Source organism: Zalophus californianus, chromosome 16 (assembly GCF_009762305.2).
Source record: "Zalophus californianus isolate mZalCal1 chromosome 16, mZalCal1.pri.v2, whole genome shotgun sequence".
Classification (NCBI taxonomy): Eukaryota; Metazoa; Chordata; class Mammalia; order Carnivora; family Otariidae; genus Zalophus; species Zalophus californianus.
Genome location: NC_045610.1, coordinates 17079824 through 17105747, shown reverse-complemented (window position 1 = coordinate 17105747; position 25924 = coordinate 17079824). Strand labels below are relative to the sequence as shown.

Genomic DNA, 25924 nt, shown 5'->3' with positions numbered 1-25924 from the left:
TACATTATATGTTATTTAATTGAATTTAAATTTTTTAAATGTTTAAAAATAATAAAATATCAAAAAAAAAAAGAATCCTGATCTGGGGCTAAAGCAGTGCTTTTCAACTCTTTTTCATATCATAACATCCATAGAAATGATATTTGTATCATTTATCACTGGGATAAACTAAAAGGGATTTGGATAAACTAAAGGGGATTTGGAGGCAACTATATGGGGCTTGTTGTAAAAAACTTTTTATATAATATAATGGGAAAAAAATAAACATTAAGGATGATATTAGGGCGCCTGGGTGGCTCAGTCGTTAAGCGTCTGCCTTCAGCTCAGGTCATGATCCCAGGGTCCTGGGATCGAGTCCCACATCGGGCTCCCTGCTCAGCAGGAGGCCTGCTTCTCCCTCTCCCACTCCCCCTGCTTGTGTTCCTGCTCTCGCCGTGTCTCTCTCTGTCAAATAAATAAATAAAACCTTTTTTTTAAAAAAAAAGGATGATATTAAATATTGAATTTGTATGAACTTCTGAATAGTCTTCTCAAAAATTAAATGAAAAACCTGTGAATATTAGTCATATTGCTTCTATAAACATAATATTTTCTATGTAGGTTTTTAAAAGCATTATTACAATATTATTGACTACTCTCTTTGTTGTACCTTTCACCTCCATGACTTATTTATTTTATTACTGTGAATTTCTACCACTTAATCCCCTTCACCTATTTCACCTCAACCCCCACATCCCTCCCCTCTGGCAACCACCAGTTCGTTCTCTGTATTTATGAGTGTATTTCTGCTTTTTTTGGTTTGTTTTGTTTTTTGGATTCCACATGTAAGTGAAATCATATGTCTTTGTCTGACTTATTTCACGTAACATAATACTCTTCACGTACATCCATGTTGTTGCAAGTGGCAAGATTTCATTCTTTTTTATGACTAATATTCACATATATATATTCATATCTATCTATGTATCTATCTACCACATCTTCTTTATTCACCCGTCTATCAATGGATACTTGGGTTGCTAACATATCTTGGTTATTATAAATGCTGCAATAAACATAGGGGTGCATATATCTTTCCAAATTGGTGTTTTCTTTTTTTTTTTTTTTAGGTAAATACCCACTAGTAGGATTACTAGATCATATCGTAGTTCTATTTTTAATTTTTTGAGTGATCTCTATGCTATTTTCCACATTGGCTGCACCAATTTACATTCCCACCAACAGTACACAAGGGTTCCCTTTTCTCCACATCCTTGCCAACACTTGTTATTTCTTATCTTGATACTAGCCATTAAGACTGGTGTGAGACAATATTTCATTGTAGTTTTGATTGTCTTTCCCTGATGACTATTGATGTTGAGCATCTTTTCATGATTCTGTTAGCCATCTGTATGTCTTTGGAAAAATGTCTAGTCAGGTCCTCTGCCTATTTTTAATCGGATTATTATTTTTTTTTTAGTGTTGAGTTGTATAAGTTCTTTGTATAATTTAGATATTAACCTCTTTTTGGTCATATCATTTGCAAATATCTTCTCCCATTCAGTAGGCTGCATTTCTGGTTTGTTGATTTTTCCTTTGCTGTGCAAAAGCTTTTTATTTTGGTGTAGTCCCAATAGTTTATTTTTTATTTTGTTTCCCTTGTTTGATGAGGCATATCCATAAATATGTTGCTAAGGCCAAAGTCCATACTTATGTTTTCTTTTAGGAATTTTATAGTGTCAGGTCTCACATTTTGATCTTTGATCCATTTTGAGTTTATTTTTGTGTGTGGTATAAGAAAGTGGTCCAGTTTCATTCTTTTGCATGTAGCTGTCCAGTTTTCCCAGCACTATTTATTGAAAAGACTATCTTCATTGTATGTTCTTGCTTCCTTTGTCAAAGATTAATTGACCATATAAGTATGGGTCTATTTCTGGGCTCTCTATTTTGTTCTATTGTTCTATGTGTCTGTTTTTGTGCCAGTATTATCCTGTTTTGATTATTATAGCTTTATAGCATATTCTGGAATCTGAGATTGTGATACCTCCAGTGTTGCTCTTCTTTCTCAGGATTGCTTTGGCTATTCAGGGTCTTTTGTGGTTCCATACAAAATTGTAGGATTATTTGTTCAAGTTCTGTGAAAAATGCTATTGGTATTTTGATAGGGATTATGTCGAATCTGTAGATTGCTTTGGATAGTAGGGATATTTTAACAATACTCTTCCTATCCATGAATATGGTATATCTTTCCATTTGTTTGTGTTATCTTTAATTTCTTTCACTAGTGTCTTATATTATCCATATTTTAGGTCTTTCACCTTCTTGGTTAAATTTATTCCTAGTATTTTATTCTTTTTGGTGCAATGGGAGTGTATTTTAAATTTCTCTTTCTGCTACTTTGTTATTAGTCTATGGAAATGCAACAGGTTTCTGTATATTAAGTTTATACCCTGTATATATTACTGAAATAATTTATTACTTCTAATAAATGGTCGAGTCTTTAGGGTTTTTTATATAAAGTATCATGTCATCTGCAAATAGGGATAGTTTTACTTCTTCCTTACCAATTTGGATGCCTTTTATTTCTTTTTCTTGTCTGATGGCTGTGGCTAGGAATTCCAGTACTATGTTGAATAAAAATAGTGAGAGTGGACATCCTTATCTTGTTCCTGATCTTAAATGAAAAGCTTTCTGTTTTCACCATTAAGTCTGATATTAGCTGTGGGTTTTTTATTTATGGCCTTTATGATAGTGAGGTATGTTTCCTCTAAACCTACTTGGTTGAGAGTTTTTATCATGAATAGATTTTTGCATTTTATCAAATGCTTTTCTGCATCTATTGAGATGATCATAAGGTTTTTATCCTTCCTCTTGTTAATGTGATAAATCACATTGATTGGTTTGTGAATATTGAACCATCCTGGGGTAAATCCCACTTGACTGTGGTGAATGATCCTTTCAATGTACTGTTGAATTTGGTTTGTTAATTTTGTTGAGGATTTTTGCATCTATGTTCATTGGGGATGTTGGCCTACATAGTTTTCTTTTTTTGTAGTGTCTTTATATGGTTTTGGTATCAGGGTAATTCTGGCCTCATAGAATGAATTTGGAAGTTTTCCTTCCTCTTCTATTTTTGGAATAGTTTGAGTAGAATAGGTATTAACTCTTCTTTAAATGTTTGGTAGAATTTATTAGTGAAGCTATCCAGTCCTGCACTTGTTGGGAGTTTTTTGAGGACCTACTCAATTTCATTACTAGTAATCAGTCTTCAAATTTTCTATTTCTTCCTGATTCCATTTGGAAGATTGTATGTCTTGAGGAATTTATCCATTTCTTCTATGTTGTCCAATTTGTTGACATATAATTTTTCATAGTTTTCTTTTATAATCCTTTGTATTTCTGTGGTGTCAGTTCTTATTTCTCCTCTTTCATTTCTGATCTTATTTATTTGAGTCCTCCCTTTTTTTCTTGATGAGTCTGGATAAGTTTATCAATTCTGTTTATCTCTTCAAAGAACCAGTCATTGGTTTCATTGATCTTTCTATTGATTTTTTAAGTTTCTATTTCATTTATTTCCACTCTAGTCTTTATAATTTCCTTTCTTCTACTAACTTTGGGCTTTGTTTGTCCTTCTTTTTCTAGTTCCTTTAGGTGTAAGTTTACATCGTTGTTTTGAGATTTTTCTTGTGTCTTGAGGTGGATCAGTATCACTGTAAACTACCCTCTTAGAACTGCTTCTGCTGCATCCCAAAGATTTTGGACCATTTTGCTTCCATTTTCATTTGTTTCCATGTTTTTGTTGTTATTGTTGTTGTTTAGTTTTTATTTCATAATCATAAACTTAACTCTGCAATCCAGCTAGACTTTGAGGGGAGTAAGGAAAATATGGAACCCATAGAACTGCAGTGAGAGCACAAAGATTATAGGGTATTTGAAGCAGATGGGGGTGAAGGTGTACTTTTCTGAGCTACAGAAGGAATGGTTTGGTAGTTAAGATAAAACACAAGTCAAATTTATTAGATTTGTCCACAGTCAGCAATGGTGATCTTCTTGCTGGTCTTGCCATTCCTGGACCCAAAGTGCTCCATTGCTTCCATGATATTCATGCCCTCTTTCACCTTGCCAAAGACCACATGCTTGCCATCCAATCTCTCAATCTTAGCTGTGCAGATGAAAAACTGGACACCATTTGTATTGGGCCCAGCATTTGCCATGGACAAGATGCCAGGACCTGTGTGCTTCAGGATGAAATTCTCATCATCAAATTTCTCCCCATAGATGGACTCGCCACCAGTGCCATTATGGCCTGTGAAGTCACCACCCTGGCACATATATCCCAGAATAATCCTGTGAAAACTGGAAACCTTATTATCAAATCCTTTCTCCCCAGTGATCAGAGCAGGAAGGTTCTTTGCTGTTTTTGGAACTTTGTCTGCAAACAGCTCAAAGGAGGTGTGGCCCAAGGGCTTGCCATTCATGGCAATGTTGAAGAACATGGTGGGGTTGACCATGACTGGCGGCGTGGGCAGCTCTGGGGTGGTGGCATATGCAAGGCTGTGTCCATGTACTTTTTGATTTCCTCTTTGATATCTTTGTTGACTATTGGTTGTTTAGTAGCATGTTGTTTAGCCTTAATGTGTTTGTGTTTTTTCCATTTTTTTCCTTGTAATTTTTTCTAGTTTCATACTGTTGTGGTCAGAAAAGATGCTTGATATGATTTCAGTCTGCTTAAATTTATTGAGACGTGTTTTGTGGACTAACATGTGATCTATCCTGGAGAATATTCCATGTGCACTTGAAAAGAATGTCTATAATGCTATTATGGGATAGAATGTTATATATATATCTATATATATCTATATATATATCTGTTTATCCATCTGGTCTAATGGGTTATTCAAAGCCACTCCTTCCTTATTGATTTTCTGTCTGGATGATGTATTCATTGATGTACGTGGCATATTTAAGTCCCCTACTATTATTGTATTACTGTCAACTTCTCCCTTTATATCTATTAATATTTTTCTTTATGTATTTAGGTGCTCCTATGTTGGGTGCATAGATATTTACAATGTTGATCTTGCTGGATTGACTCCCTTATCATTATGTAATGCCCTCTTTTTCTCTGGTTGCAGTCTTTGTTTTAAAGTCTATTTTGTCTGATACAAATATTGCTACCCTGGCTTTTTTTTTTTTTCTCACTTCTATTTGCATGGAACATCAATTATCCTTATCCCTTCACTTTCGGTCTGTATGTGTCTTTAAGTCTGAATTGAGTCTCATAGACAGCATATGGATGCATTTTGTTTTTTTGTTCATTAAGTCACCTGATGTCTTTTGATTGGAGCATTTACATTTAAAGTAATTATTGATAGGTATGTGCTTATTGCAGTTTGTTGTTTTGTGGTTGTTTTTGTAGTTCTTCTTTGTTCCTTTCTTTTTCTCTTGCTCTCTTCCCTTCTGGCTTGATGGCTTTCTCAGATTTTTTTCTTTTTCTTTTTTGTATATCTGTTTTAAGTTTTTTATTTGTGGTTACTATGAGGTTCATATATAACATATGTGTAGAGGCAGTCTGTATTAAGTTGATGGTCACTTAAGTTAACATATGTGCTGAAGAACACGTTCTAAAGGCACTAAATTTTACTCCCCCTCCATGTCTTATGTATGTGATATTATATTTTACATTTTTATTTTGTGTATCCCTTGACTAATTTTTATAGATATAATTGATTTTACTGTTTTTGTGTTTTAACCTCCTTACTGGCTTTGTAAATGATTAATCTACTACTTTACTGTATGTTTGCTTTTACCAGTGAAGTTTTTTCATAGTTTTCTTCTAGTTATGTTCTTTTCTTTCCATTTAAAGAAGTCCCTTTAGGGGCTCCTGGGTGGCTCAGTTGGTTAAGTGTCCGACTCATGGTTTTGGCTCAGGTCATGGTCTCCAGGTTATGAGACCAAACCCCATGTTGGGCTCCTCGCTAGGTATGGAGCCTGGTTGGGATTCTCTCTCTTCCTCTCTCTCTGCCCTTCCTGAGCCCCCCTCACACACTCTCGCTCTCTTAAAAAAAAATAATTCCCTTTAAACAAAGAACAGAAGAAACAAAAAAAGGAATTCCCATTAACAGTTCAGGTCATCATTCAGAATTTAGGAAGAGGTCAAGAGCTTCCCGGATAAACAAAAGTCAAAGGAGTTCATCACCACTAAACCAGTCTTATAAGAAATGTAGAGTTTTGTGATTGAAATGACTGCATATAATTCCTGAACAAGACAATTTAACAATGATCACTTGGTAGTAATTTTTGATGAGAATATAATTCATGCAACTAGGTGATAAATTTAAAACAATTTTCACAACAATTAAAAACTTACAAGTATAAATTATATTTGACTCTAACAGCTCTTACTCTTTCCCACCGGCAAATGTAATGTGGCAATATCTTATGATTACATGACTGGATTTAGAATATCCAAATATATTTTCATATCAAGTATATATTACAAAATAATGATGAAGCTCTAATTTGCTGAGTATGACTATGTTATTACAATGAAAATTCTGCAGCTAACTTGGATGTAACTAAAAGGACACATCAGCCATAAACAAAGGGAATAATTCAATATATGAAGAGAGAGATTGGGAGCTGAGTCCATAAGGAGTATCTGGCAGGTCTCCCTGCCTTTCCTGGCCATACCTTGGGCTGTGAGTCCTGCCCCTTGGTTACCTGGAACATGCAGCTCTAATTTGCTGAGTATGACTATGTTATTACAATGAAAATTCTGCAGCTAACTTGGATGTAACTAAAAGGACACATCAGCCATAAACAAAGGGAATAATTCAATATATGAAGAGAGAGATTGGGAGCTGAGTCCATAAGGAGTATCTGGCAGGTCTCCCTGCCTTTCCTGGCCATACCTTGGGCTGTGAGTCCTGCCCCTTGGTTACCTGGAACATGCAGGTAGCTCTAAGGCTCAATGTTTATGACAAGCAGCAATACTCACTGCAACTGGCTTTGGAAAGTATTGCCCTGGTAGTAGAATACTCCTTGGCTTTGCTTCTTTATTAAAGAATAGTTGCTTTAATAAAGCAAGTTCTTCATTGTGCTTGCCTCCTTTGGGACCATGGGGACACTAGGATGGATCATCAGGCTCTGACTACTTTGGGCTACTCTCCGAGAGTCCTTAGAACAAATTGCTTCTGGCCAGGGGTGAATTATGTATAGGCACCAACCCCTCCAGTCATTTCAGGCCACTTAGAGCTGAATAGATAACTATCTTGCAGTACATCTGTAACTCATTTATTATACACTAAATGAAGTGTATCACTTAGAAGACTATGGTTTATATAGCTAAACTTGTTAAAATGGGGGGGAAGAAATCATAGTTTCTGTTTTTAATAATCCAAATCCATTTGAAATGACTAATTACAAAGTGATATAGCTATAAATTAATTAGTACAGATGGAATATATAACAGCTGGAGTATGATTGAATCATATATTACCTTCACCTGGGTGTAATTTTTAATAAAATTTACTTTTACTTCTTTTACTAACTTTAATAGTCAGTGTCCAGATAGGAAATAGAAATCACACCAGTTATTTGAATAGAGACTTTAACAAGCACTGTTGATTAGATATAAAGTTAAGTAGATGATTGCAAAGCTGAAAAGAGACATCTAAAGTATGATAGAGAAAGCAACTGTTACTGCCTCTAGAGCTGGGGGGAAAAAAGAAGCAAAGGAAGCCATCAAAAAAAAAACCAAAAAACCAGGAAATCTTGCCATTTGCAATGATGTGGATGGAACTAGAGGGTATTATGCTAAATGAAGTAAGTCAATCAGAGAAAGATATGTATCATATGATCTCACTGATATGAGGAATTCTTAATCTCAGGAAACAAACTGAGGGTTGCTGGAGTGGTGGGGGGTGGGAGGGATGGGGTGGCTGGGTGATAGACATTGGGGAGGGTATGTGTCATGGTGAGCGCTGTGAATTGTGTAAGACTGTTGACTCACAGATCTGTACCTCTGAAACAAATAATACATTATATGTTAAAAAAAGAGAGAGAGAGAGAGAGAAGATAGTAGGAAGGGAAAAATGAAGGGGGAAAATCGGAGGGGGAGACGAACCATGAGAGACTATGGACTCTGAGAAACAAACTGAGGGTTCTACAGGGGAGGGGGGTGGGGGGATAGGTCAGCCTGGTGATGGGTATTAAAGAGGGCACATTCTGCGTGGAGCACTGGGTGTTATGCACAAGCAATGAATCATGGAACACTACATCAAGAACTAATGATGTAATGTATGGTGATTAACATAGCATAATAAAATTTTAAAAAAAGAAGCAAAGGAAAAAATGTACAAACTTAGAGGAGTGACCCCCACAGAGCTGAAACTCAGATCTCCGAGAAGACGCTGCTCAGGTGGTGTTGGTGTCTCTGAACTTAGAGGAGGGACTCCACAGGACCCAGACCTCTAAGGCAGGAACACTGACTGGCTGGTGTTGGTGTCTTTGAGTCGATGACATGTGTAGAACTGTAGAAAAACTACAAACTGGATCCAGTGGTTGCTATAGAAAGGACCTGCTGCTACCAGGATAAAGAAGCATTGCAGAGGTAAAGCATACAGGAACCAAAAGTTCACGGGAAGCAGTCTTGAGGTAGACAGGAAGGAACAATTCTATTGTCCTTCTCCAGTCTTGGGGTCTCCCTCTGGTACCACCAGTTAGAAGAGCTTAACAGAACCAGCTGGCAAGCAAAGAAATGTGGTTTTCAGAGTCCCAACTTCAGCATCAAAGAAGAATACAAAAGGGTGAGTTTAGAGCTGAGATAATAATGTAGTAATTAGCACTTGACTGATATGGAAATTGATACCAGAAATGGAGGTTATCTTTCATCCTCTAGTTTGCATATATTTTATGAAGACGGTTAAAGACCTTGCTACTTCCTGCACCCCACATCCAATGACTGTAATGTCATCAGTGTGCTGGACCAACTCAGTGCTGATTGGAAGGTCAAGATGCTCAATATCTCTGTGGACTACATTATGGTAGAGAGCAGGAGAACTGACATAGCCCTGGGGCAAGACAGTGAAGTTATATTGTTGGCCTGCCAAGTAAAAACCAATAGCTGCTGGTGTTCTCTCCCAATTTGTATGGAGAAATAAGCATTTGTTGGGTCAATAGCTGCATACCAGGTGGCAGAGATTGTGTTGATTTGCTCCAGTAAAGATATTACATATGGAAGGCAGCTGGAGACATCACCTGATTAAATTTATAATTCTCTACAATCATTCTCCAAAATCCATCCAAACAGGCGAATTAAATTGGCATGAGATAGGTTTCATCACTCCCTGCTTCTTTCAAATCTTTATTGGTGTTACTAATCTCTGTAATTGCCCATTCTGCCATCCCACGAAGGCAATAATTTTTGTTTACTCTCCTGGTATATATGTATGCGGGGGAGGGGAGTTCCCAAGGGCTACAACTTGGACTTTCATACTATAAGGCCCCTTATTTCAGGATCAGAGAGCCAATATGGAAATTCTGCCAGTTACCATGTATCTATTCCAATTATACATCCAGGAACTGACCAAATCACTATAGAGTGGTTCTATAGATTTACTTAATCTACTGTGATTCAAACTTAAGACTCAGTTTCTTAGGGGGTGGGAGAGTGGGGAATGAGTTAAATAGGTGATGGGGATTAAAGAGTGCACTTGTGATGCACAGGGTGATGTATGGAATTGTTGAATCACTATATTGTACACTGGAAACCAATATCACACTGAATGCTAACTGGAATTAAAAACTTTAAAAAAATAAAGGGAAGGTGCAAGGACTAAGCTCTGGGAGCACTCCAATATTAAGAACTCTGAGAAAAGAAGAATAACCAACAAGAGAAACATAAAAAAACAACTAGGGAAGTGGGAGAAAAACTCAGATATTGTTATCCTGGAAGCCAAGTGAAGAAAGTACAGGTTTCCCCCACTTTCCCCCACTATCTGAAAGTACAACGTTCTTGTGAGACTGTCTATAAGCCAGACTGACATAAAGCAAAGAAGCAATTACCATTAATTTATATGGAAAATTCTTTTGAGTATTCCTAGACCCAAAAAATCAAATCTCTTAGGCTTTTCTGATTTCTTAGGACACATCTTGCTAATGGATGCACCAAAATACATCGAGATAAAGCACAGATGCTCAGACACAGTTCAAAGCTACAGTTGCTGAATGCTGAGCTACTGAGTGTGGTTCCTGGGGAAGGAGCTCAGGGTGTATGCTGTCTCTACAATGGCTTGCTGTGAAACAAATGCTGAATGCTATTTTTACTTTTTTGCCTTTCTTTGTAAAAGCAAAAATCCTCTTCAGATTTCTTTCCCTGAGGGAAACCAGATGGTGGTCAAGGCATCATCAAGATTAACGCTCAGTTATGACCTCAAGACCTACCTCACCAATATCCCAGTTCAGCTGTGTTCAGGCTTTTCATCACCACCGGCAGAAATGGTGCTAATCTTAAAGGATCCTGTACCCCAAGTCAGGCCTTGGCCATTACAACAATACTTCTTCATGAGACCCTCATTTTGTGCCATGTGCAGTTCAGTAATACTTTGCTAGACATCCCAGCAAGCAAAGTCTTCCATGTCCATGCAGGTGTCAGCATGGGGAAAGATCAGTGTGAAGATTCACATGTCCTCCAAAAGTTCCTGGGTTCTCACCAGACCATCCTTCTTACCCTCTTTGTGGTGCCGTTGTCAACAGCTTTGTTTTTCTAGCATACAGTGCCTTCGTAAGATACAGACAATTCCAGTTGTTTATGTACCAACCGTAGGAATACCACAGCCAGATTCTTATACCTCCACGCATTCCTCCCCACCCATTCATGATTCCCCAGCCCCCACCAGCCTAAAGTCAGCTACAACAGTGGCTATGGAGTATAAGGCACTAACCTCCACTTGAACAGGTCCCCTTGACTATGGAAGACTGGAGATTTCTAGCCCTAAACCTGGAGCCTAGCAGCAACCTCTACACTCATAAGCCCCTAAGCATGTCTTCTGAGAACTGTAAACAAAGGATCGCAAGCTGTTCCATTAAAAAAAAAAAAAGACTCAATTTCTCACCTGTCTACCACAAGCCGACACTTAAACAGGTGGACTGAAGGGGCACTTGTTCCTAGGAATTAACATCGATGTAGTGCCAGTGTTTAGAAATCCCTGAAAAACCTGAATATTTCTTTTCCCCTGGCACATAGTCATTTTAGGAGATGGCCACAGGTCGTGTTGCGAAGACTCGGAAGAAGATTTTCAGTATATACTTATGGTAGTGCTGCAGTATCCTCCTTTAAGGAGATCCAACCTTGCTTTCATTTATGGGGCTTAGGCCTAGAAACTGGTGAGAGGTCAGAACTCTCCACCATGGTAACTAGAGTCATATTTTTGGCCACCATGTGTGGATTTTTTATATTATGTATAGATAACCATTTCAGTAGGCTGGCCATCTATTTTATTCCTAGGACCACCATAATCACTTAGCCGCAAAGATTGCTGAGAGTCAAAAAAACATGTGATTACCACTATATTTCTACTTCTCCTTTATAGTAAATGTGCCTACTTTGTCTTTGGTGGTTAAACACTAATATTTGGACTCTGCTACTCTGAAATGGGTCATCGCACCTGCTTAACCTACAGAAGAAAGCCACTATAGAGCTTTTCAAGGATGTAAGTATTCCCATCACTAATATACTTTTCGATGCTTTAGTAAAGGGATCTCCCCAGAATCCTTTCAGAGGATTGGCATCACTTCCAGCTGTAGATGCTATAACCTTAAGTCCTTAATTTCTGTTAAGTGTACCCATATTAACAAATTCTAACAACTCAGCATTATATTCTGTGTTCCTTTCTTTAACTCCCTTAATAATATACTCTCACACATTCCCTGGGTTTATGCCACTATATATGCAAATCGTGAAAATCCTTTGCTGTAAAAACTATTTCTTCCTGGTCAGACTTTGTATTTGCCCTGCTGGAGCATTTTAACATCTGATTTTAGTTATGAGTCTCCTAGAAGTAAGAGGTGGTTGTGATGAGTCTTAAGGAAAATGGGCATCTCCTAGTAAGGCAATTCCCCCAGATGAGATTATTGCAAGGTTTTCAATTTAGTGAAGGCTAGTCTCCACAAATACAGGAAGACAAATCGCCTCCATTGGCAAGAGAGACTCCAGGTGACTCAGAAGTTTGAGATTATTAGTCTCCTAGTCCCACTAAATGTTGGAAATTTGGAATGAGGTCCTTCTTCCCAATCAGTGCCCCAATTTTCACAAGAGTAATTTAGCTGGGAAGTGAATTCAATTAATCCTATAATTCTGCAACCCCATAATTCTTGATAAATTGACCCCTTTATCATTGTATAATGACTTTCTTTGTCTCTTGTTGCAGCTTTTGGTTTAAAGTCTATTTCAAAGTCTGATGTAAGTATAGCTACCTCTGCTCTAATTTGGTTTCACTTGCATGTACTCTCTTTTTCTATCCCTTCACTTTGAGCCTATGTGTGTCCTTAAAGCTGATGTGAGTCTCTTGTTTAGGCAGCATATAGTTGTGTCTTGTTTTTTCACCCATCCAGTCACTGTATGCATTTTGACAGAGAATTTAATCCATATACATTTCGAGTAATTATCAATAGGGAAGAACTTAGTAATATCATCTTGTTAATGGTTTTCTGGCTGTTTCATAATTCCTTTGTGCTTTCTTCCTCTCTTACTGCCTTCCTTTGTGAATTGATGATTTTTCATAGTGGTATGCTTTGATGCCATTCTTTTTATCTTTTGTGCATCTACTGTAGGTTTTTGCTTTGTGGTTACCATGAAACATTGATTATAATAATTATTTTAAGTTGATAACAATTTAATTTCAACTACATACAAAAGCTCTACCTTTTTACCCTCCCATTTTGTTTTTGATGCCACAATTTACATCTTTTTATATTGTATATCCATTAGCAAATTTTGTAGCTATAGTTATTTTTAATACTTATGTCCTTTGACCTTTATGCTAGAATTAACTGATTAATACCCACTACCATATTACAGTGTTGAAGTGTTCTGAATTCGACTATATAGTTATATTTATCAGTATGTTTTATATTTTCGTATGTTTTTCTGTTACTAATTGGTGTCCCTTTGTGCCAGCTTGAAGAACTCCTTTCACATTTCTTGTAAGGCAGCTTTTGTTTGTCTGGGAAAGACTGTCTCTCTTTCATTTCTGAGGAGAATTTTGCCAGGCAGGGTATTGATTACTTTAAATATATCACCCCACTTTCTCCTGGCCTGTGAGGTTTCTGATAAGAAATTCACTGATAGTCTTATGGGATTCCCTTGTAAGTGACATACTTCTTTTCTATTGCTGCTTTCAAGATTTATCATTGTCTTTGGGTTTTGACAGTGTGTTATTACAATGTGTCCAGGGGAAGATGTCTTTTGGTTGACTTTGTTTGCAGACCTATGAACTTCATGAACTTGGATGTGCAAATATCTCCCCAGATTTGGGAAGTTCTCAGATATATTTTTTAAAATAAGCTCTCTGCCCCTTTCTCTCTCTCCTTAGACTCTCATAATACATAGTTTCTCTTAATGGTGTCCCATCAATCCCATAGGTTTTCTTCATTTACCTTCATTTTTTTCCCTTTGCTTTTCTCTGACTGGATCATTTCAAATGATCTGTGTTCCTACTTAGTATTTACCCCCCCAAAAAGTGAAAATGCTAATTTGAAAAGATACATGCACTCCCATGTTTATTGCAGCATTATCTACAATTACCAAGATGTGAAAACAACCCAGTGTCCATCAATAGATGAATGGATGAAGATGTCACTCTCTCTCTTTTGCTCTCTCTCTCTCTCTCTCTCTCTCTCTCACACACACACACACGGGAATATTACTCAGCCATAAAAAAAGAATGAGATCTTGTCATTTGTGACAACATGGATGGACCCAGAGGGTATGCTAAATGAGATAAGTCAGAGAAAGACAGATACCACATGATTTTACTTATATGTAGAATCTATAAAAACAAAATAAATAAACAAAAAGCAAAAACAAACTCATAAATACAGAGAACAAAGAGATGGTTGTCACAGGAGAGAGAATTGAGGGATAAGCAAAATGGAAGGTAATGGGAGACACAGGCTTCCAGCTATGGAATGAATAAGTCACAGGGATAAAAAGTACAGCATAGGGAATATAGTCAATGGTATTATAACAGCATTACATGGTGACAGTTGATAGCTACACCTGTGGTGAGCATAGCATAGTGTATAGATTTGTCAAATCACTATGTTGTACACCTGAAACTAATGTAACATTGTATATCAACTATACTTCAATAATAATAATAATAATGAATCTGTGTTCATATTCGCCATTCTTTCTTCTGCTTGATCTAGTCTGCTATTGAAACTCTTCATTGAATTCATTTCAGTCCTTGTATTCTCCAGCTCTAAAATTTCTGGTGTTCCTTTTTATGTTTTTCTCTTTGTGGAACTTATCATTTCATTCTTTTATTATTTTCCTTATTTTATCAAACTGTTTATCTCTGTTCTCTTGTAGCATTCTGAGCATCTTTAAAACAATTATTTTGAATTCTTTCTTGGGTAATTTATGAATCTCTACTTCTTTGGGGTCCATTATTGGAAGTTTACTGTGTTCCTTTAGTGGTGTCATGTTTTCTTGATTCTTTGTGATCCCTGTCACTTTTGTAGGTGTTTGTGTGTTTGAAGAAGAGTCACCTCTTCCAGACTTTATGGAATCATTTTGGTAGGGAAAGACCTTCACCTGTATTTGGGGGCATGCTGGAACATGCCCTGACCCTTGGTCTAGTGCTGCAGGATGCCAAGTGTGAGGGTATGTAGTGCCTGTGGATGGGGATGGGTGGGGGGTGGCATGGTGTCTCATTGACTCAGGAAGCTATGGTCCATGACATCAACAACTGCATAATCCTTGGTGAGAGCTTCAGGCAGTACACAATGGCTGTGAGGACTGTTGGATTCTTTTTTTTTTTTTTAAGATTTATTTATTTTATTTTATTTTAGAGAAAGAGAGAGAGAGCGCACCTGAGCTGGGGGAGGGGCAGAGGGAGAGGGAAAGAATCCTAAAGCAGACTCCCTGCTAAGCATGGAGCCCGACACAGGGCTCGATCCCAGGACACCAAGATCATGACCTGAGCCAAAATTGTCAGATGCTTAAGCAACTGAACCACCGGGGTACCCCAGGACTGTTGGATTCTTTAACAGAACCTCCAGTCTACTGGCTAGGGACCATGCCAGACAGTGATGGTGGCCACAGCCAGTGGTGTGCACAGAGTTGGCTGTGGGGTCAGTTGAGGAGGCTGGCTGCAGGGGCCAGTTGCAGACAGATGTGCAGTAGTGAAGGTTAGGGCCCTCAGCAGGGGCTGGGACCAACTGCAGGCACATAGGCAGCTGCAGTGGCTCTGGCTGTCAATGTGTACATGGGTGACTATAGGGGCTAGCTGTAGGCATGTGTTTGACAGGGGAGGCCAGTGATGGGAGTTGGGGCTGGTGTATTGCAGGTGTACAACTGTAGGGTTAACTGCAAGTGAGTGGAGCTATGCAGACCAATGACAGGGGTTGGGGTTCAATCCAGATCCACCAATAGCTGTACAGACCTTGGCCATTGGCATATACTTGTGGGGCTGCAGGAGCCTGCTGTGGCCTATGCACAGTGGGTAGAGGCTGATAATGGGAGTCAGGCCAGCAGCGTGCAGATAAATAGCTGCAGGAATCTCCTGCCATTCTCAGCAGTTATCTCTCTCTTATCCTGGCTTTTCTTTCCTAGCCTTACCTTTAAGTGTTCATCAGCAAGGGTTTATCTTTAGCTTTTTTCTTTCTTCTCCTAGAAGATATTCTTATGGGTGAGTTCCACTAGCAGCCTCCTGCAAATGCATCTTTCTGTCAGTACCCAGGGGTTTAAGACTCATGAAATCTAGCTAAATGACATTTCTGATCTTCTATTAGTCTGACAAATCAGAATTGTGTATGATTTCTCTCTTACACTGGGAAACCCCTTCCTCAAGGATAACTGGCTACCCTTTAATATATGACTGACAGTCTTGCCAATCAAGATGCCAAATGCTGTAATTCACCAATTTATAAATCTACTGGGAGTGCATGTAAAGGGCCATTAACAGATTCACAAAAACTCTGTCTCATAGCTGACAATCTAAGTAGAATGACTCTACAATCTCATGGGTGGGAGCATGAGGTGTGCAGAATGCTATGCGTTTTGAGTAATTAAAATGCAAGTTAGTACTGTTCAGACTGGACAGTGTTTCTATCATTTTCCAGTGGAACTGATTCTGCATAACTTCCTACCAATGCACCATGATATATTTCAGTGTCATTAAGATTCTTGCTGGAAACTTCTATCAGACTACTGAATAGGTATCTTAAACGTGTTAACACCTCCAAACCCAAGCTCTTATCATTCCTCCAACCTGTTTTCTCTCCTTTCCTTATTTCATTTAATGGCATCATCATCCATTCAGCCTTCTAAATATGAAAAAAAACACTCAGTGAACATTAACTATTTCTCTTTTACTCTTTAGATCCAATTTTGCCCCCAGTCCTGATCATTATATCTGTTTTAGTTTAGGTTCCCTCAGAATAGACCCTGATCCAAGGAGTTGAGTGCAAGTTCATCTGGGAGGTGGTTCCAGGAAATAATGGTAAGGGAGTAGGGAAGTAATACAGAAAAGTGAAAGACACCTGTATCATTGGGCAGGTTGCACTGTAGACAACTGTGATTCTATCCCATTGGGGAACTCTGAGAGACAGAAACATTCCACCTATGGGACTATATGCAATTTCTTATCCATCACTGGCTGAGGCTTATCCTGTAAGATATCAACTCCCACGCACTTCTCGCCTATCCCCACATTTGGACTGGCAGGAATGCTCAGACAGAATTCCAGGTGCTTGAGGTCAGAAACCATCCACAGGTACTGTAAAAGTAAAGCTGAAGGGGTATGGTTAGGGTATTGGCAATGTCTGGCAGAACCTAGACTAGAGTGAGGGCCATTTACTGCAGGTGCAACATTTCAGGTGCAAAATCTACCTTTGTTCTCTCTTCCCCCAGTCTTTCATAATTCTAGTATTTGCTGGTGGAGGTAACTTTTTAAAAGACACCAATTTGATCCCATCTATCCTGTGCTTAAAAAGCAGAGAGTAAAGTCCAAACTCCTTGATTCAGCTTGATAAACCTTTACAGATTGAAAAGTGACTTTTTCAGCCGCATCTCCTATAATTTTCTTTTATGTAAGTATGCTCTGCTCCATCAGTATTTCACTTTTTGAACTTGCATACCCTAGTGTGTATTGCTCCTTCTGCCTCAAATGTTCTTCCCCCTGCTCCTTTACACAAAAATGTCTTATTAGCCTGTTAAAATCCAGTTTAGAAATCTATCTTTCTGTGAAAACTTCCCTGACCGCCCTGGGAAAAGTAATTGCTTATTCCTCTGTGTTCCTTAGCGTTTTATATGCACCTCTACTTTTGAACTTTGCAGATTGAATTGCATCTGTTTATCGCTTTTTCCATCACTAAACTAGGAACTCTTCAAAGGAAGTTTTCCTGTTTCCCTGAGCACAAATCTTACTCATCTTTACAACCCTAATGTCTACCTGCATAGAGAAGACACCCAATAAAGGTTTATTGCATTGGATTTATCTGGGTGCATCCAAACAAAACGGATTTTAAAAGAAACGGAAGGGAACTTCTTAGCAATTTCAGGAGATGGACACCAAAAGCAAAGAAAGCAGTCTGTGAGAATGTACAGTTGGGACCTACCAAAGAAATCTATTTTATATTATTTATTATTTATGAACTACTTCAAAAAGGCTTTGAGGCAGCTATTCTAAAGTGTTGGAATCTGTTGTCTCCAAAGGCAGTAATTTCGGTTTATTCAACTAGAATATGTGCTGTTTTGATAAAAAGAAATGCAAATACTCTAGCACAGTATAAAGATACCATTTCAAATTATTCCCTAGATTGTAACTGCCCTAGAGGCAGAGGCCACGGATATAAAATTTAGTTTTTACATAGCACCTAGCCTAAATATACACAAATTCTTAAATGATTTTTGGCACAGCAATGATTTTGATAATTTGTGACCGAATTTGCAGTCATTTGCAGTGAAGTAGAGATCTGATAATTGTCCATTTTAATTCTTTAATATGAATAAACAAGATAAATCACATTCCTCTCAGAACTCCTCATTCAATAAAATGCTTTGTAGTGAGATTATTACTCTGTCTATATGCCTTTCTCACATGAATTGGGTAGCCATCAAAATTTCACTTCACCTCATCTGAATTGTTATTTCAAAAATTCATGAGGGTGATAATGTTTTTAAAAAATTCACTTGCATTATTGTTGCCGTGTGTGGGTTTCTTTTTAAAATAATAATGGTGGTGATTATTAATGGTTGAGTTTTCCTGTCTCCCTGGGTACTAGCCTAGCACTAATCTAGTTTTGGCCAGTAACAACAGCAATAACAGTAGCAGAGTTTGAAAAGTTTAGCAGTTGAGAACTTACCATTCAATAGAATGATGGCATGCATTGGGGGTTGGGGGTGATTTTGGTCTTCTGTAGTACTTTTTGTTGTTTACTAATATTTTCTCTCTCATTTTGTTATTAATATTGGTCTGGTAATACTTTTCCCTACCATTTGATGATACTTTTCAGTGGCCCAGATGAGTGAATCAGCATCTCAAGAGGAACCCAAACCTGCTCAGGTATCTGGCTTACATAGATTTCTAACCACTTAACTATGAGAGGATTTGGAAGTCAACATTCTTGAGAAAATTGAGATGCAATATCATATTTTATCACTTAATTATTTCTCTTTTTAGTTGAAATATTCTGCATCAGGTTGTGACAAAAGTGCTGAAAAAAAGGGGGGGTCAGGGGTGCCTGGATTGCTCAGTTGGTTAAGCATCCAAATTTTGATCTCAGCTCAGTCTTGATCTCCAGGTCATGGTTCAAGCCCCGAGTTGGGCTCCATGCTGGGTACGTAGTCTACTTAAGAAAAAGGGGTTGGGGGGTGTCAAATGATAGTTGGGTCACAGTAGTCTGCTTCTAGTTGGTTGGCATTTATAACAAGTCTGTTACTGTTTGAATTTGTTAATACAGCTACTTTGTATGATTTTATTTGGTGTGATGTTTGCCTGTTACGTAAATTTTTTTACATAAAAAGCTTGCTATACTAGAGTATAAGATGTTAATTTTATCTTTAGCTTCTTTTGGATGCCACTTATTAACACTGTTTTCATTTCAGGGAGATGGAAAAGAAGACAAAGAAAGGAAAGAGGAAGCACCTGAAGTCAAAGAGCCTACTGAGGTAGAGTTTTCATGAATAATCAGATGTTAATGCTGGAGAGTAAACTGGACAAATTAGTTTCCTTATGAAGAAGGAAAAGAAAATATGTGGGTATTCAAAAAGGTAAACAAAATGGTAAATGAGAAAGAGCAAACTCATGGTAATCATTAAGCTGATTCATTTGAGTCAGTTGCAGGAAGCTTCCGTGGACAGGTAAATTATTTGTGAAAAGCTATTATAAACTATAGGTAAATAAAGCATGCTTTCTAAAATCAGAACTATTACCCTGAGTACAATAACCACCAGTTTTTAGGGTAACTTCACTATTCATTCTGAAAACATAATTCCCATGTTAATAATTTAAGTAACTTTATATTTATTTGAATACAAGACTTCAATGAAGAAGAACATTCTATACAAAAGATGAGGCAATTAAAAATATGATTCACCATTAAGTTCACTAATATGAGTCTTAAAAATATGCTATTATCATTCTTTTAAAACTATGTCAGCATGAAAACAAAACAAACAAAACTACATCAGCATGAGCACAAAAAGCTATTTGCCACCATTTATTCAGAAAACCAAGCTTTAATTTCTTCAGTTAAGATGAATTATTTTTCTTTTTTTTTTTTTAAAGATTTTATTTATTTATTCATGAGAGACAGAGGGAGAGGGAGAGAGAGAAGCAGAGGGAGAAGCAGGCTCCCGCTGAGCAGGGAGCCTGATGCGGGACTCGATCCCAGGACCCTGGGATCATGACCTGAGCCGAAGGCAGATTCTTAACCATCTGAGCCACCCAGGCGCCCATGAATTATTTTTCTTTCCACCACAAACATGGAAAGTGATTCTAATAGTAAAACAGTAGCATTTTCAAAAGTCCGATTTCACTATGCGGTGGTCTCAAATTATATTTCTAGAAAGTATTGTATACCTTATATAATACTTTGAGGATTAATGTACATCTGGGATAATATTCTTAGCACATCACTTTGTTAGCCACAGGAAGATGGGATGACATGTTGAGCCAATGCATTTTATCTTGTTGATGCAGTAAGACTGTGATTACTGCTTTGCTTCTAATACACAGCATTAAATTCTAGAAAAATTAAGCAGGTATGTTTGGTAACTCCTACAAGGCATTTATCTGCATTCTTTAACTGGGAGAGTTGATGTACCTTTGAGGAAAAGGTTTCTTTTCTCAGAAATTGATGTTTCTTTTCTTCTTTCAGAGTTCACAGAGTGAACCAGGCAGCTTTGCATTAGACACCCTCAGCAATGAGGCAGAAACAACAGCAGATGAAATCAAATCCCAAGGTAGAGAACTAGCCTTCCCCCTATACAGTGGAATTTAAAATATTTGTATTTTCATTGGGGATGCATTCCTTAAGATTTTACCTTTAAAAAAATATAATCCAAGGGGTATTTTAAATTTGGGAAATAGTTAAAAATGTACTCCCCTCACCATCTATTAATACTTTCGAGGCAACTTTATTCATCTTGTGCTTAAAGAGAAAATTTAGCTGAGAGCTGACTGACGCATACCCATTAATACAAAAATAAGATGAAGAACACAAGTGATTTGGCAGGCTTATTGTTTTTTGTTTGTTTGTTTCTCCTTTTTACCTCTGTACTTTGACCACACATTTATTCTGTTTGACTTCTAGCCCCATCCTTAACCCAAATCCCACATAATTATGCTCATTGGAAATTTATAGGATCAGAGACAAAAAAATAAGTGGGAAAGACATTCATCCCTGTCATTACAGTTCTTCTAACTTCAGATACTTAGTGAAATCCTGTGCAATAAAAATTCTTGACACTGTCTGAAATTTAACAATTTAATTAATTGAAATTTGCTTCTATTCATTTTAAAGCATTAAGTGTTTAGTATGTGCTAGGCTGTGATAGATTGAATTATAATAATAATTATTAAAGCATTTTCTAAACTATAAATTGCTATATAGATACTACTTATAACTTTTAGGTACTTATTTTTCTCCAAAGCGTTTTCTGTCTGTTAAACCAACTAAAAGCAATTATTTACTATTTTTTCTTATTAACATACATTATAATACGTACACATTAAGAACCAAACTTTCCAACACATATTCTGTTTTTATTGTAAACTCATAATATTTTCATAGCTTCACTAACTTCTAAAAAGTTTCTTGGACTGTCCCTCTCCACTGCCTCTCCCCGCAACCCTCACTCCCACCCTCCACCACTATTACTGCTACATATACTTTACCTTTACCTTAATCATTTCAGCCAGGTTTTTTTTTTTAAGTTTATTTATTTATTTTTAGTAATCTCTAACATGTAAGGTGGGGCTTGAACTTATGACCCCGAGATCAAAAGTCGCAAGCTCTTCTGACAGAGCCAGCCAGATGCCCTTCAGCCAGGTTTTTAAATGAACTCTTTCATTTTAAACATGCCAAACAAAATTGTTATAAATTTAATTAGGTTTTCACTTTAATCGGTTTGTGACCAAATTTGCACATACAAAACTTCACACATGTATTCCATAATGTGACTGATTGCCTCTCTAGAAAACTTACCAATCAAGAGTTTGTGGTATTTTCCTGTTCTTGTACTTTCAATTTCCGTTATTGCTTTTCAATGTATGGTAGAGGGGAGTGTGTTTTGTTTAAGTCTATTCACCCCAGTATATGATATATACTGAAAACACTGCAATTGCTTATTGCAGTATCAGTTGCAATGCATTATACTTCTTTATTCAGTGACCAGTCACTATTAAGCCTAATATTTTAAATCTCTCTTTGTAAACGTGTGTGTGTGTGTGAGAGAGTGTGTAAGAAGTGGGAATAGGAACTGTTAATTTAATTTCAACATAACAAAGGAAGGGTCTTTATTCTTGTTACATACTTGTCAAAATTAAAATTATGTTATCTTGTCAGGCAGCTCTCAGAATGCACTCAAATACAGATCTTTGCAAAGAAAATATTGTGTTTAAGTATACGTGTGAATTCCTCATTTCTTTATCCTAGTTATTGTACTTTTCAGGATATGAGCTTAACTGACATTTTGAGAAGTCATTTTTTGAAAATATGTTTGTTCAGAGTGCCTGGCTGGCTCAGTTGGTAGGGCGTGCAACTTTTGATCTTAGGGATTTAAGTTCAAGCCCCATGTTGGATGTAGAGATTAGTTAAAAATAAAATATTAAAAGAGAGAAAATATGTTTGCTCAAATCTGTTCTTATTTCATAGCCCTAAGATTAACAAAGTTTTGTAGGAAAATTCCTTTTCCTACAGCTATTGAATCTTGATTCCAATAGTATTTAATAGTGCTTCTTTTCCTCCTTTCTAGTCATTCTACCTTCTGTACAAATGTTAGAATCAAGCCAGCTGAGTTTCAGACAGGGCTTTTTTTTTTTTTAATTTAATTTTATTATGTTATGTTAGTCACCATATAATACATGATTAGTTTTTTTAATTTTTTTATTTTAAAGATTTTTATTTATTTATTGGGAGAGAGAGAATGGTAGAGAGAGAGCATGAGAGGGAAGAAGGTCAGAGGGAGAAGCAGACTCCCCGCCGAGCAGGGAGCCCGATGCGGGACTCGATCCCAGGACTCCAGGATCATGACCTGAGCCGAAGGCAGACGCTTAACCGACTGAGCCACCCAGGCGCCCCCATCATTAGTTTTTGATGTAGTGATCCACGATTATTGTTTTTGTATAACACCCAGTGCTCCATGCAGTACATGCTCTCCTTAATACCCATCACCAGGCTGACACATCCCCCCACCCCCTCCCCTGTAAAACCCTGTTTGTTTCTCAGAGTCCATAGTCTCTCACAGTTTGTCTCTCCCTCCGATTTCCCCCCCTTCATTTTTCCCATCCTCCTAATGTCCTCCATGCTGTTCCTTATGTTCCACAAATAAGTGAAACCATATGATAATTGACTTTCTCTGCTTGACTTATTTTACTTAGCATAATCTCCAGTCCCATCCACATTGATGTAAAAGTTGGGTATTCATCCTTTCTGATGGCTGAGTAATATTCCATTGTATATATGGGCCACATCTTTTTTATCCATTCATCTGTTGAAGGGCATCTTGGCTCTTTCCACAGTTTGGCTATTGCGGACATTGCTGCTGTGAACATTGGGGTGCATATGGCCCTTCTTTTCACTACATCTATGTCTTTGGGGTAAATACCCAGTACTGCAATTGCTGGGTCATAGGGTGGCTCTATTTTTAATTTTTTGAGGAATCTCCACACTGTTTTCCATAGTGGCTATACCAACTTGCATTCCCACCAACAGTGTAAGAGGGTTCCCCTTTCTCCACAACCTCTCCAACATTTGTTGTTTCTTGCCTTGTCAATTTTTGCCATTCTAACTGGTGTAAGGTGGTATCTCAATGTAGTTTTGATTTTAATTTCCCTGATGGCTAATGATGATGGACATTTTTTCATGTGTCTGTTAGCCATTTGTATGTCTTCTTTGGAGAAGTCAGACAGGGCTTGTATTTAAGGAGAACATCACAAATTTAGTTGAATAGCCTTGCTGGATCAATTTGCACCAGTTTAATCAGTAGCCAGTCCCACTAATGTTATAAGCCCTCTTGTGAAGAATCTGCTAAAGCTTATTAGAATGTGGATAATAATTCATTCCTATATATGCCCTTAAATAGGTTTGTACCAAGGCCATTCCCAGCAGGGAGCAATGAACTAAGTGCAAGAAATGATAAAAGTCATTTTTAAGGATGGACCTTTCAAAATATGAATATGGAATTCTTTTGTGTCCCTACTTATTTAGTTGGAAGCATTTATGCCCAAAGTACCCGAGTAAGTCTTTGTATGTTAGAAGGTGGATTAATACAGGGGTGAAGGTGTACATGTTGGGGAAGAATTTGAAAGGTTTTTAATGCTATGAAGTGTTTAGGAAGGTAATCCTGAAAAAGAATTCTGGTGCTTAGCATAGTGCCTGCCACAAAATGAGGCATCATTATTATTAAGTAAATGTATAATGAATCAGTCAATCTGTAAAAGGTTTGGGAATGTCCAAGCATAAACCTGCTAAAAAACCCAGTACCTGTTTGAAACTATTTTCAGTTGAACCTCAGAATTTGCCCTTGGGCAGTGCTATAATTTATAGTCCTTGAACTCAGAGGTCACTCAGTCAAAAGACAGCTGCAGATAGGCTTGCTTAGAATTCTGATTTATTAACCCTACTATTGCTGTGCCTCCTTTTCTTTTCTTGGTTTTATGGCTCTAAGAGAGAAGTGTTTGACTAGAGTTGTAACCAAATGCACATCTTCTTCCACTCTGCATATCAGTGCAAACACTAGGATTATTGCTTAGCAATCTATCATAGCCAAGCACACTAGAGAAGCACTAGCAGTCTGCAGCAAGTTAGAGAATGTCCTAGTTCATGTGTGAGTGTGCATATGAACCATGGCACATGGGTAGATATTAAGTTGCTATGCATCTGTAGCACTACCTTTAGAGCAGGAGAGGATACTCTTTGGGTTATGCTGGAGAGGGTAAAAGCAAAGAGAGTAACAGTAGAACCCACAGACTTTAAAGAATTTCTCTCTTTCACACTTATTTAAAACAAGAACAAAATCATTGTATGTTAATGAGCATTGGATGAACCAGAGTGGAAACATCCCCTCCCCCTCAAAAATGTGACTAACTTGTTGGCAAATCCAACTGAGAGGTAAGGGAGAGCGTTTATACTACCTTCCTTACTGCCCCCATATTGGAATAAGAGAATTAGCCAAAGAGGAAATAAAAACTTGGGAGGAGATTCATAAATACTATTTGCTATTGGACATAAGACATTCTTTAGATTAAATACTGGCTTTTCAAGAGTTTCCTCATACACTACTTAATTTTTTCCTGGGCAGAAAGATGGATACTATCTAGGTAGGATATAAAAAAATTCTTCAGAGTATTCTCAATAAGTCTAGGAATTTCTAAGGAAATTTCTAAGGAAATTTTAAATAAATAAATAAAACAAATTTAAAAATATTTGTGGGTAACTTCCCCCCAAAAATGAGAATAAGAATGTACATTGCAGTATGGTCATATAATGAAATACTATGAAGCAGTGAAAAATGAATGAACTAGTTATAACTGCACCAAAAATAATAAGATACCTAGGAATAAACCTAACCAAAGAGGTGTAAGACATGTACTCTGAAACTATAGAAAACACTGATGAAATAAATTGAAGATGACACAAAGAAATATAAAGACATTCCATGCTCATGGATTGGAAGAACAAATATTGTTAAAATATCTATACTACCCAAAGCAACCTATGGATTTAATGCAATCCTTATCACAATACCAAGAGCATTTTTCACAGAACTAGAATGAACACTCCTAAATTTATTATGGAAACTTATAGGACCCCAAATAGCCAAAGCAACTTTGAAAAAGAAAAGCAAAGTTGGAGGCATCACAATTCCAGACTTTCTTTCTTTCTTTCTTTCTTTCTTTCTTTCTTTCTTTCTTTCTTTCTTTCTTTCTTTCTTTCTTTCTTTCTTTCTTTCTTTCTTTCTTTCTTTCTTTCTTTGACAGAGAGAGAGACA

General features: G+C 37.3%; 2 protein-coding genes across 3 annotated transcripts in view; one reads left to right on the top strand and one right to left on the bottom strand.

The window, feature by feature from the left end:
- The window catches only part of EFCAB5 (EF-hand calcium binding domain 5), a 184872-nt gene that overhangs the window by 4186 nt on the left and 154762 nt on the right, over positions 1-25924 (top strand). The window contains exons 2-8 of one of the 2 annotated variants that reach the window (XM_027624634.1): positions 11574-11693; positions 12411-12442; positions 14728-14869; positions 16637-16709; positions 18724-18773; positions 19316-19378; positions 20590-20674. In XM_027624634.1, coding sequence (XP_027480435.1) covers positions 18732-18773; positions 19316-19378; positions 20590-20674 — 190 coding nt within the window. In that variant the 5' untranslated portion in view covers positions 11574-11693; positions 12411-12442; positions 14728-14869; positions 16637-16709; positions 18724-18731. The remainder of the gene's footprint in view (positions 1-11573; positions 11694-12410; positions 12443-14727; positions 14870-16636; positions 16710-18723; positions 18774-19315; positions 19379-20589; positions 20675-25924) is intronic. The other variant, XM_027624633.1, reaches the window with a different exon arrangement.
- On the bottom strand, positions 3996-4490 carry LOC113939042 (peptidyl-prolyl cis-trans isomerase A-like). Its single transcript, XM_035724403.1, has one exon. It carries the CDS (start codon positions 4488-4490, stop codon positions 3996-3998), a length of 495 nt encoding a protein of 164 aa, XP_035580296.1.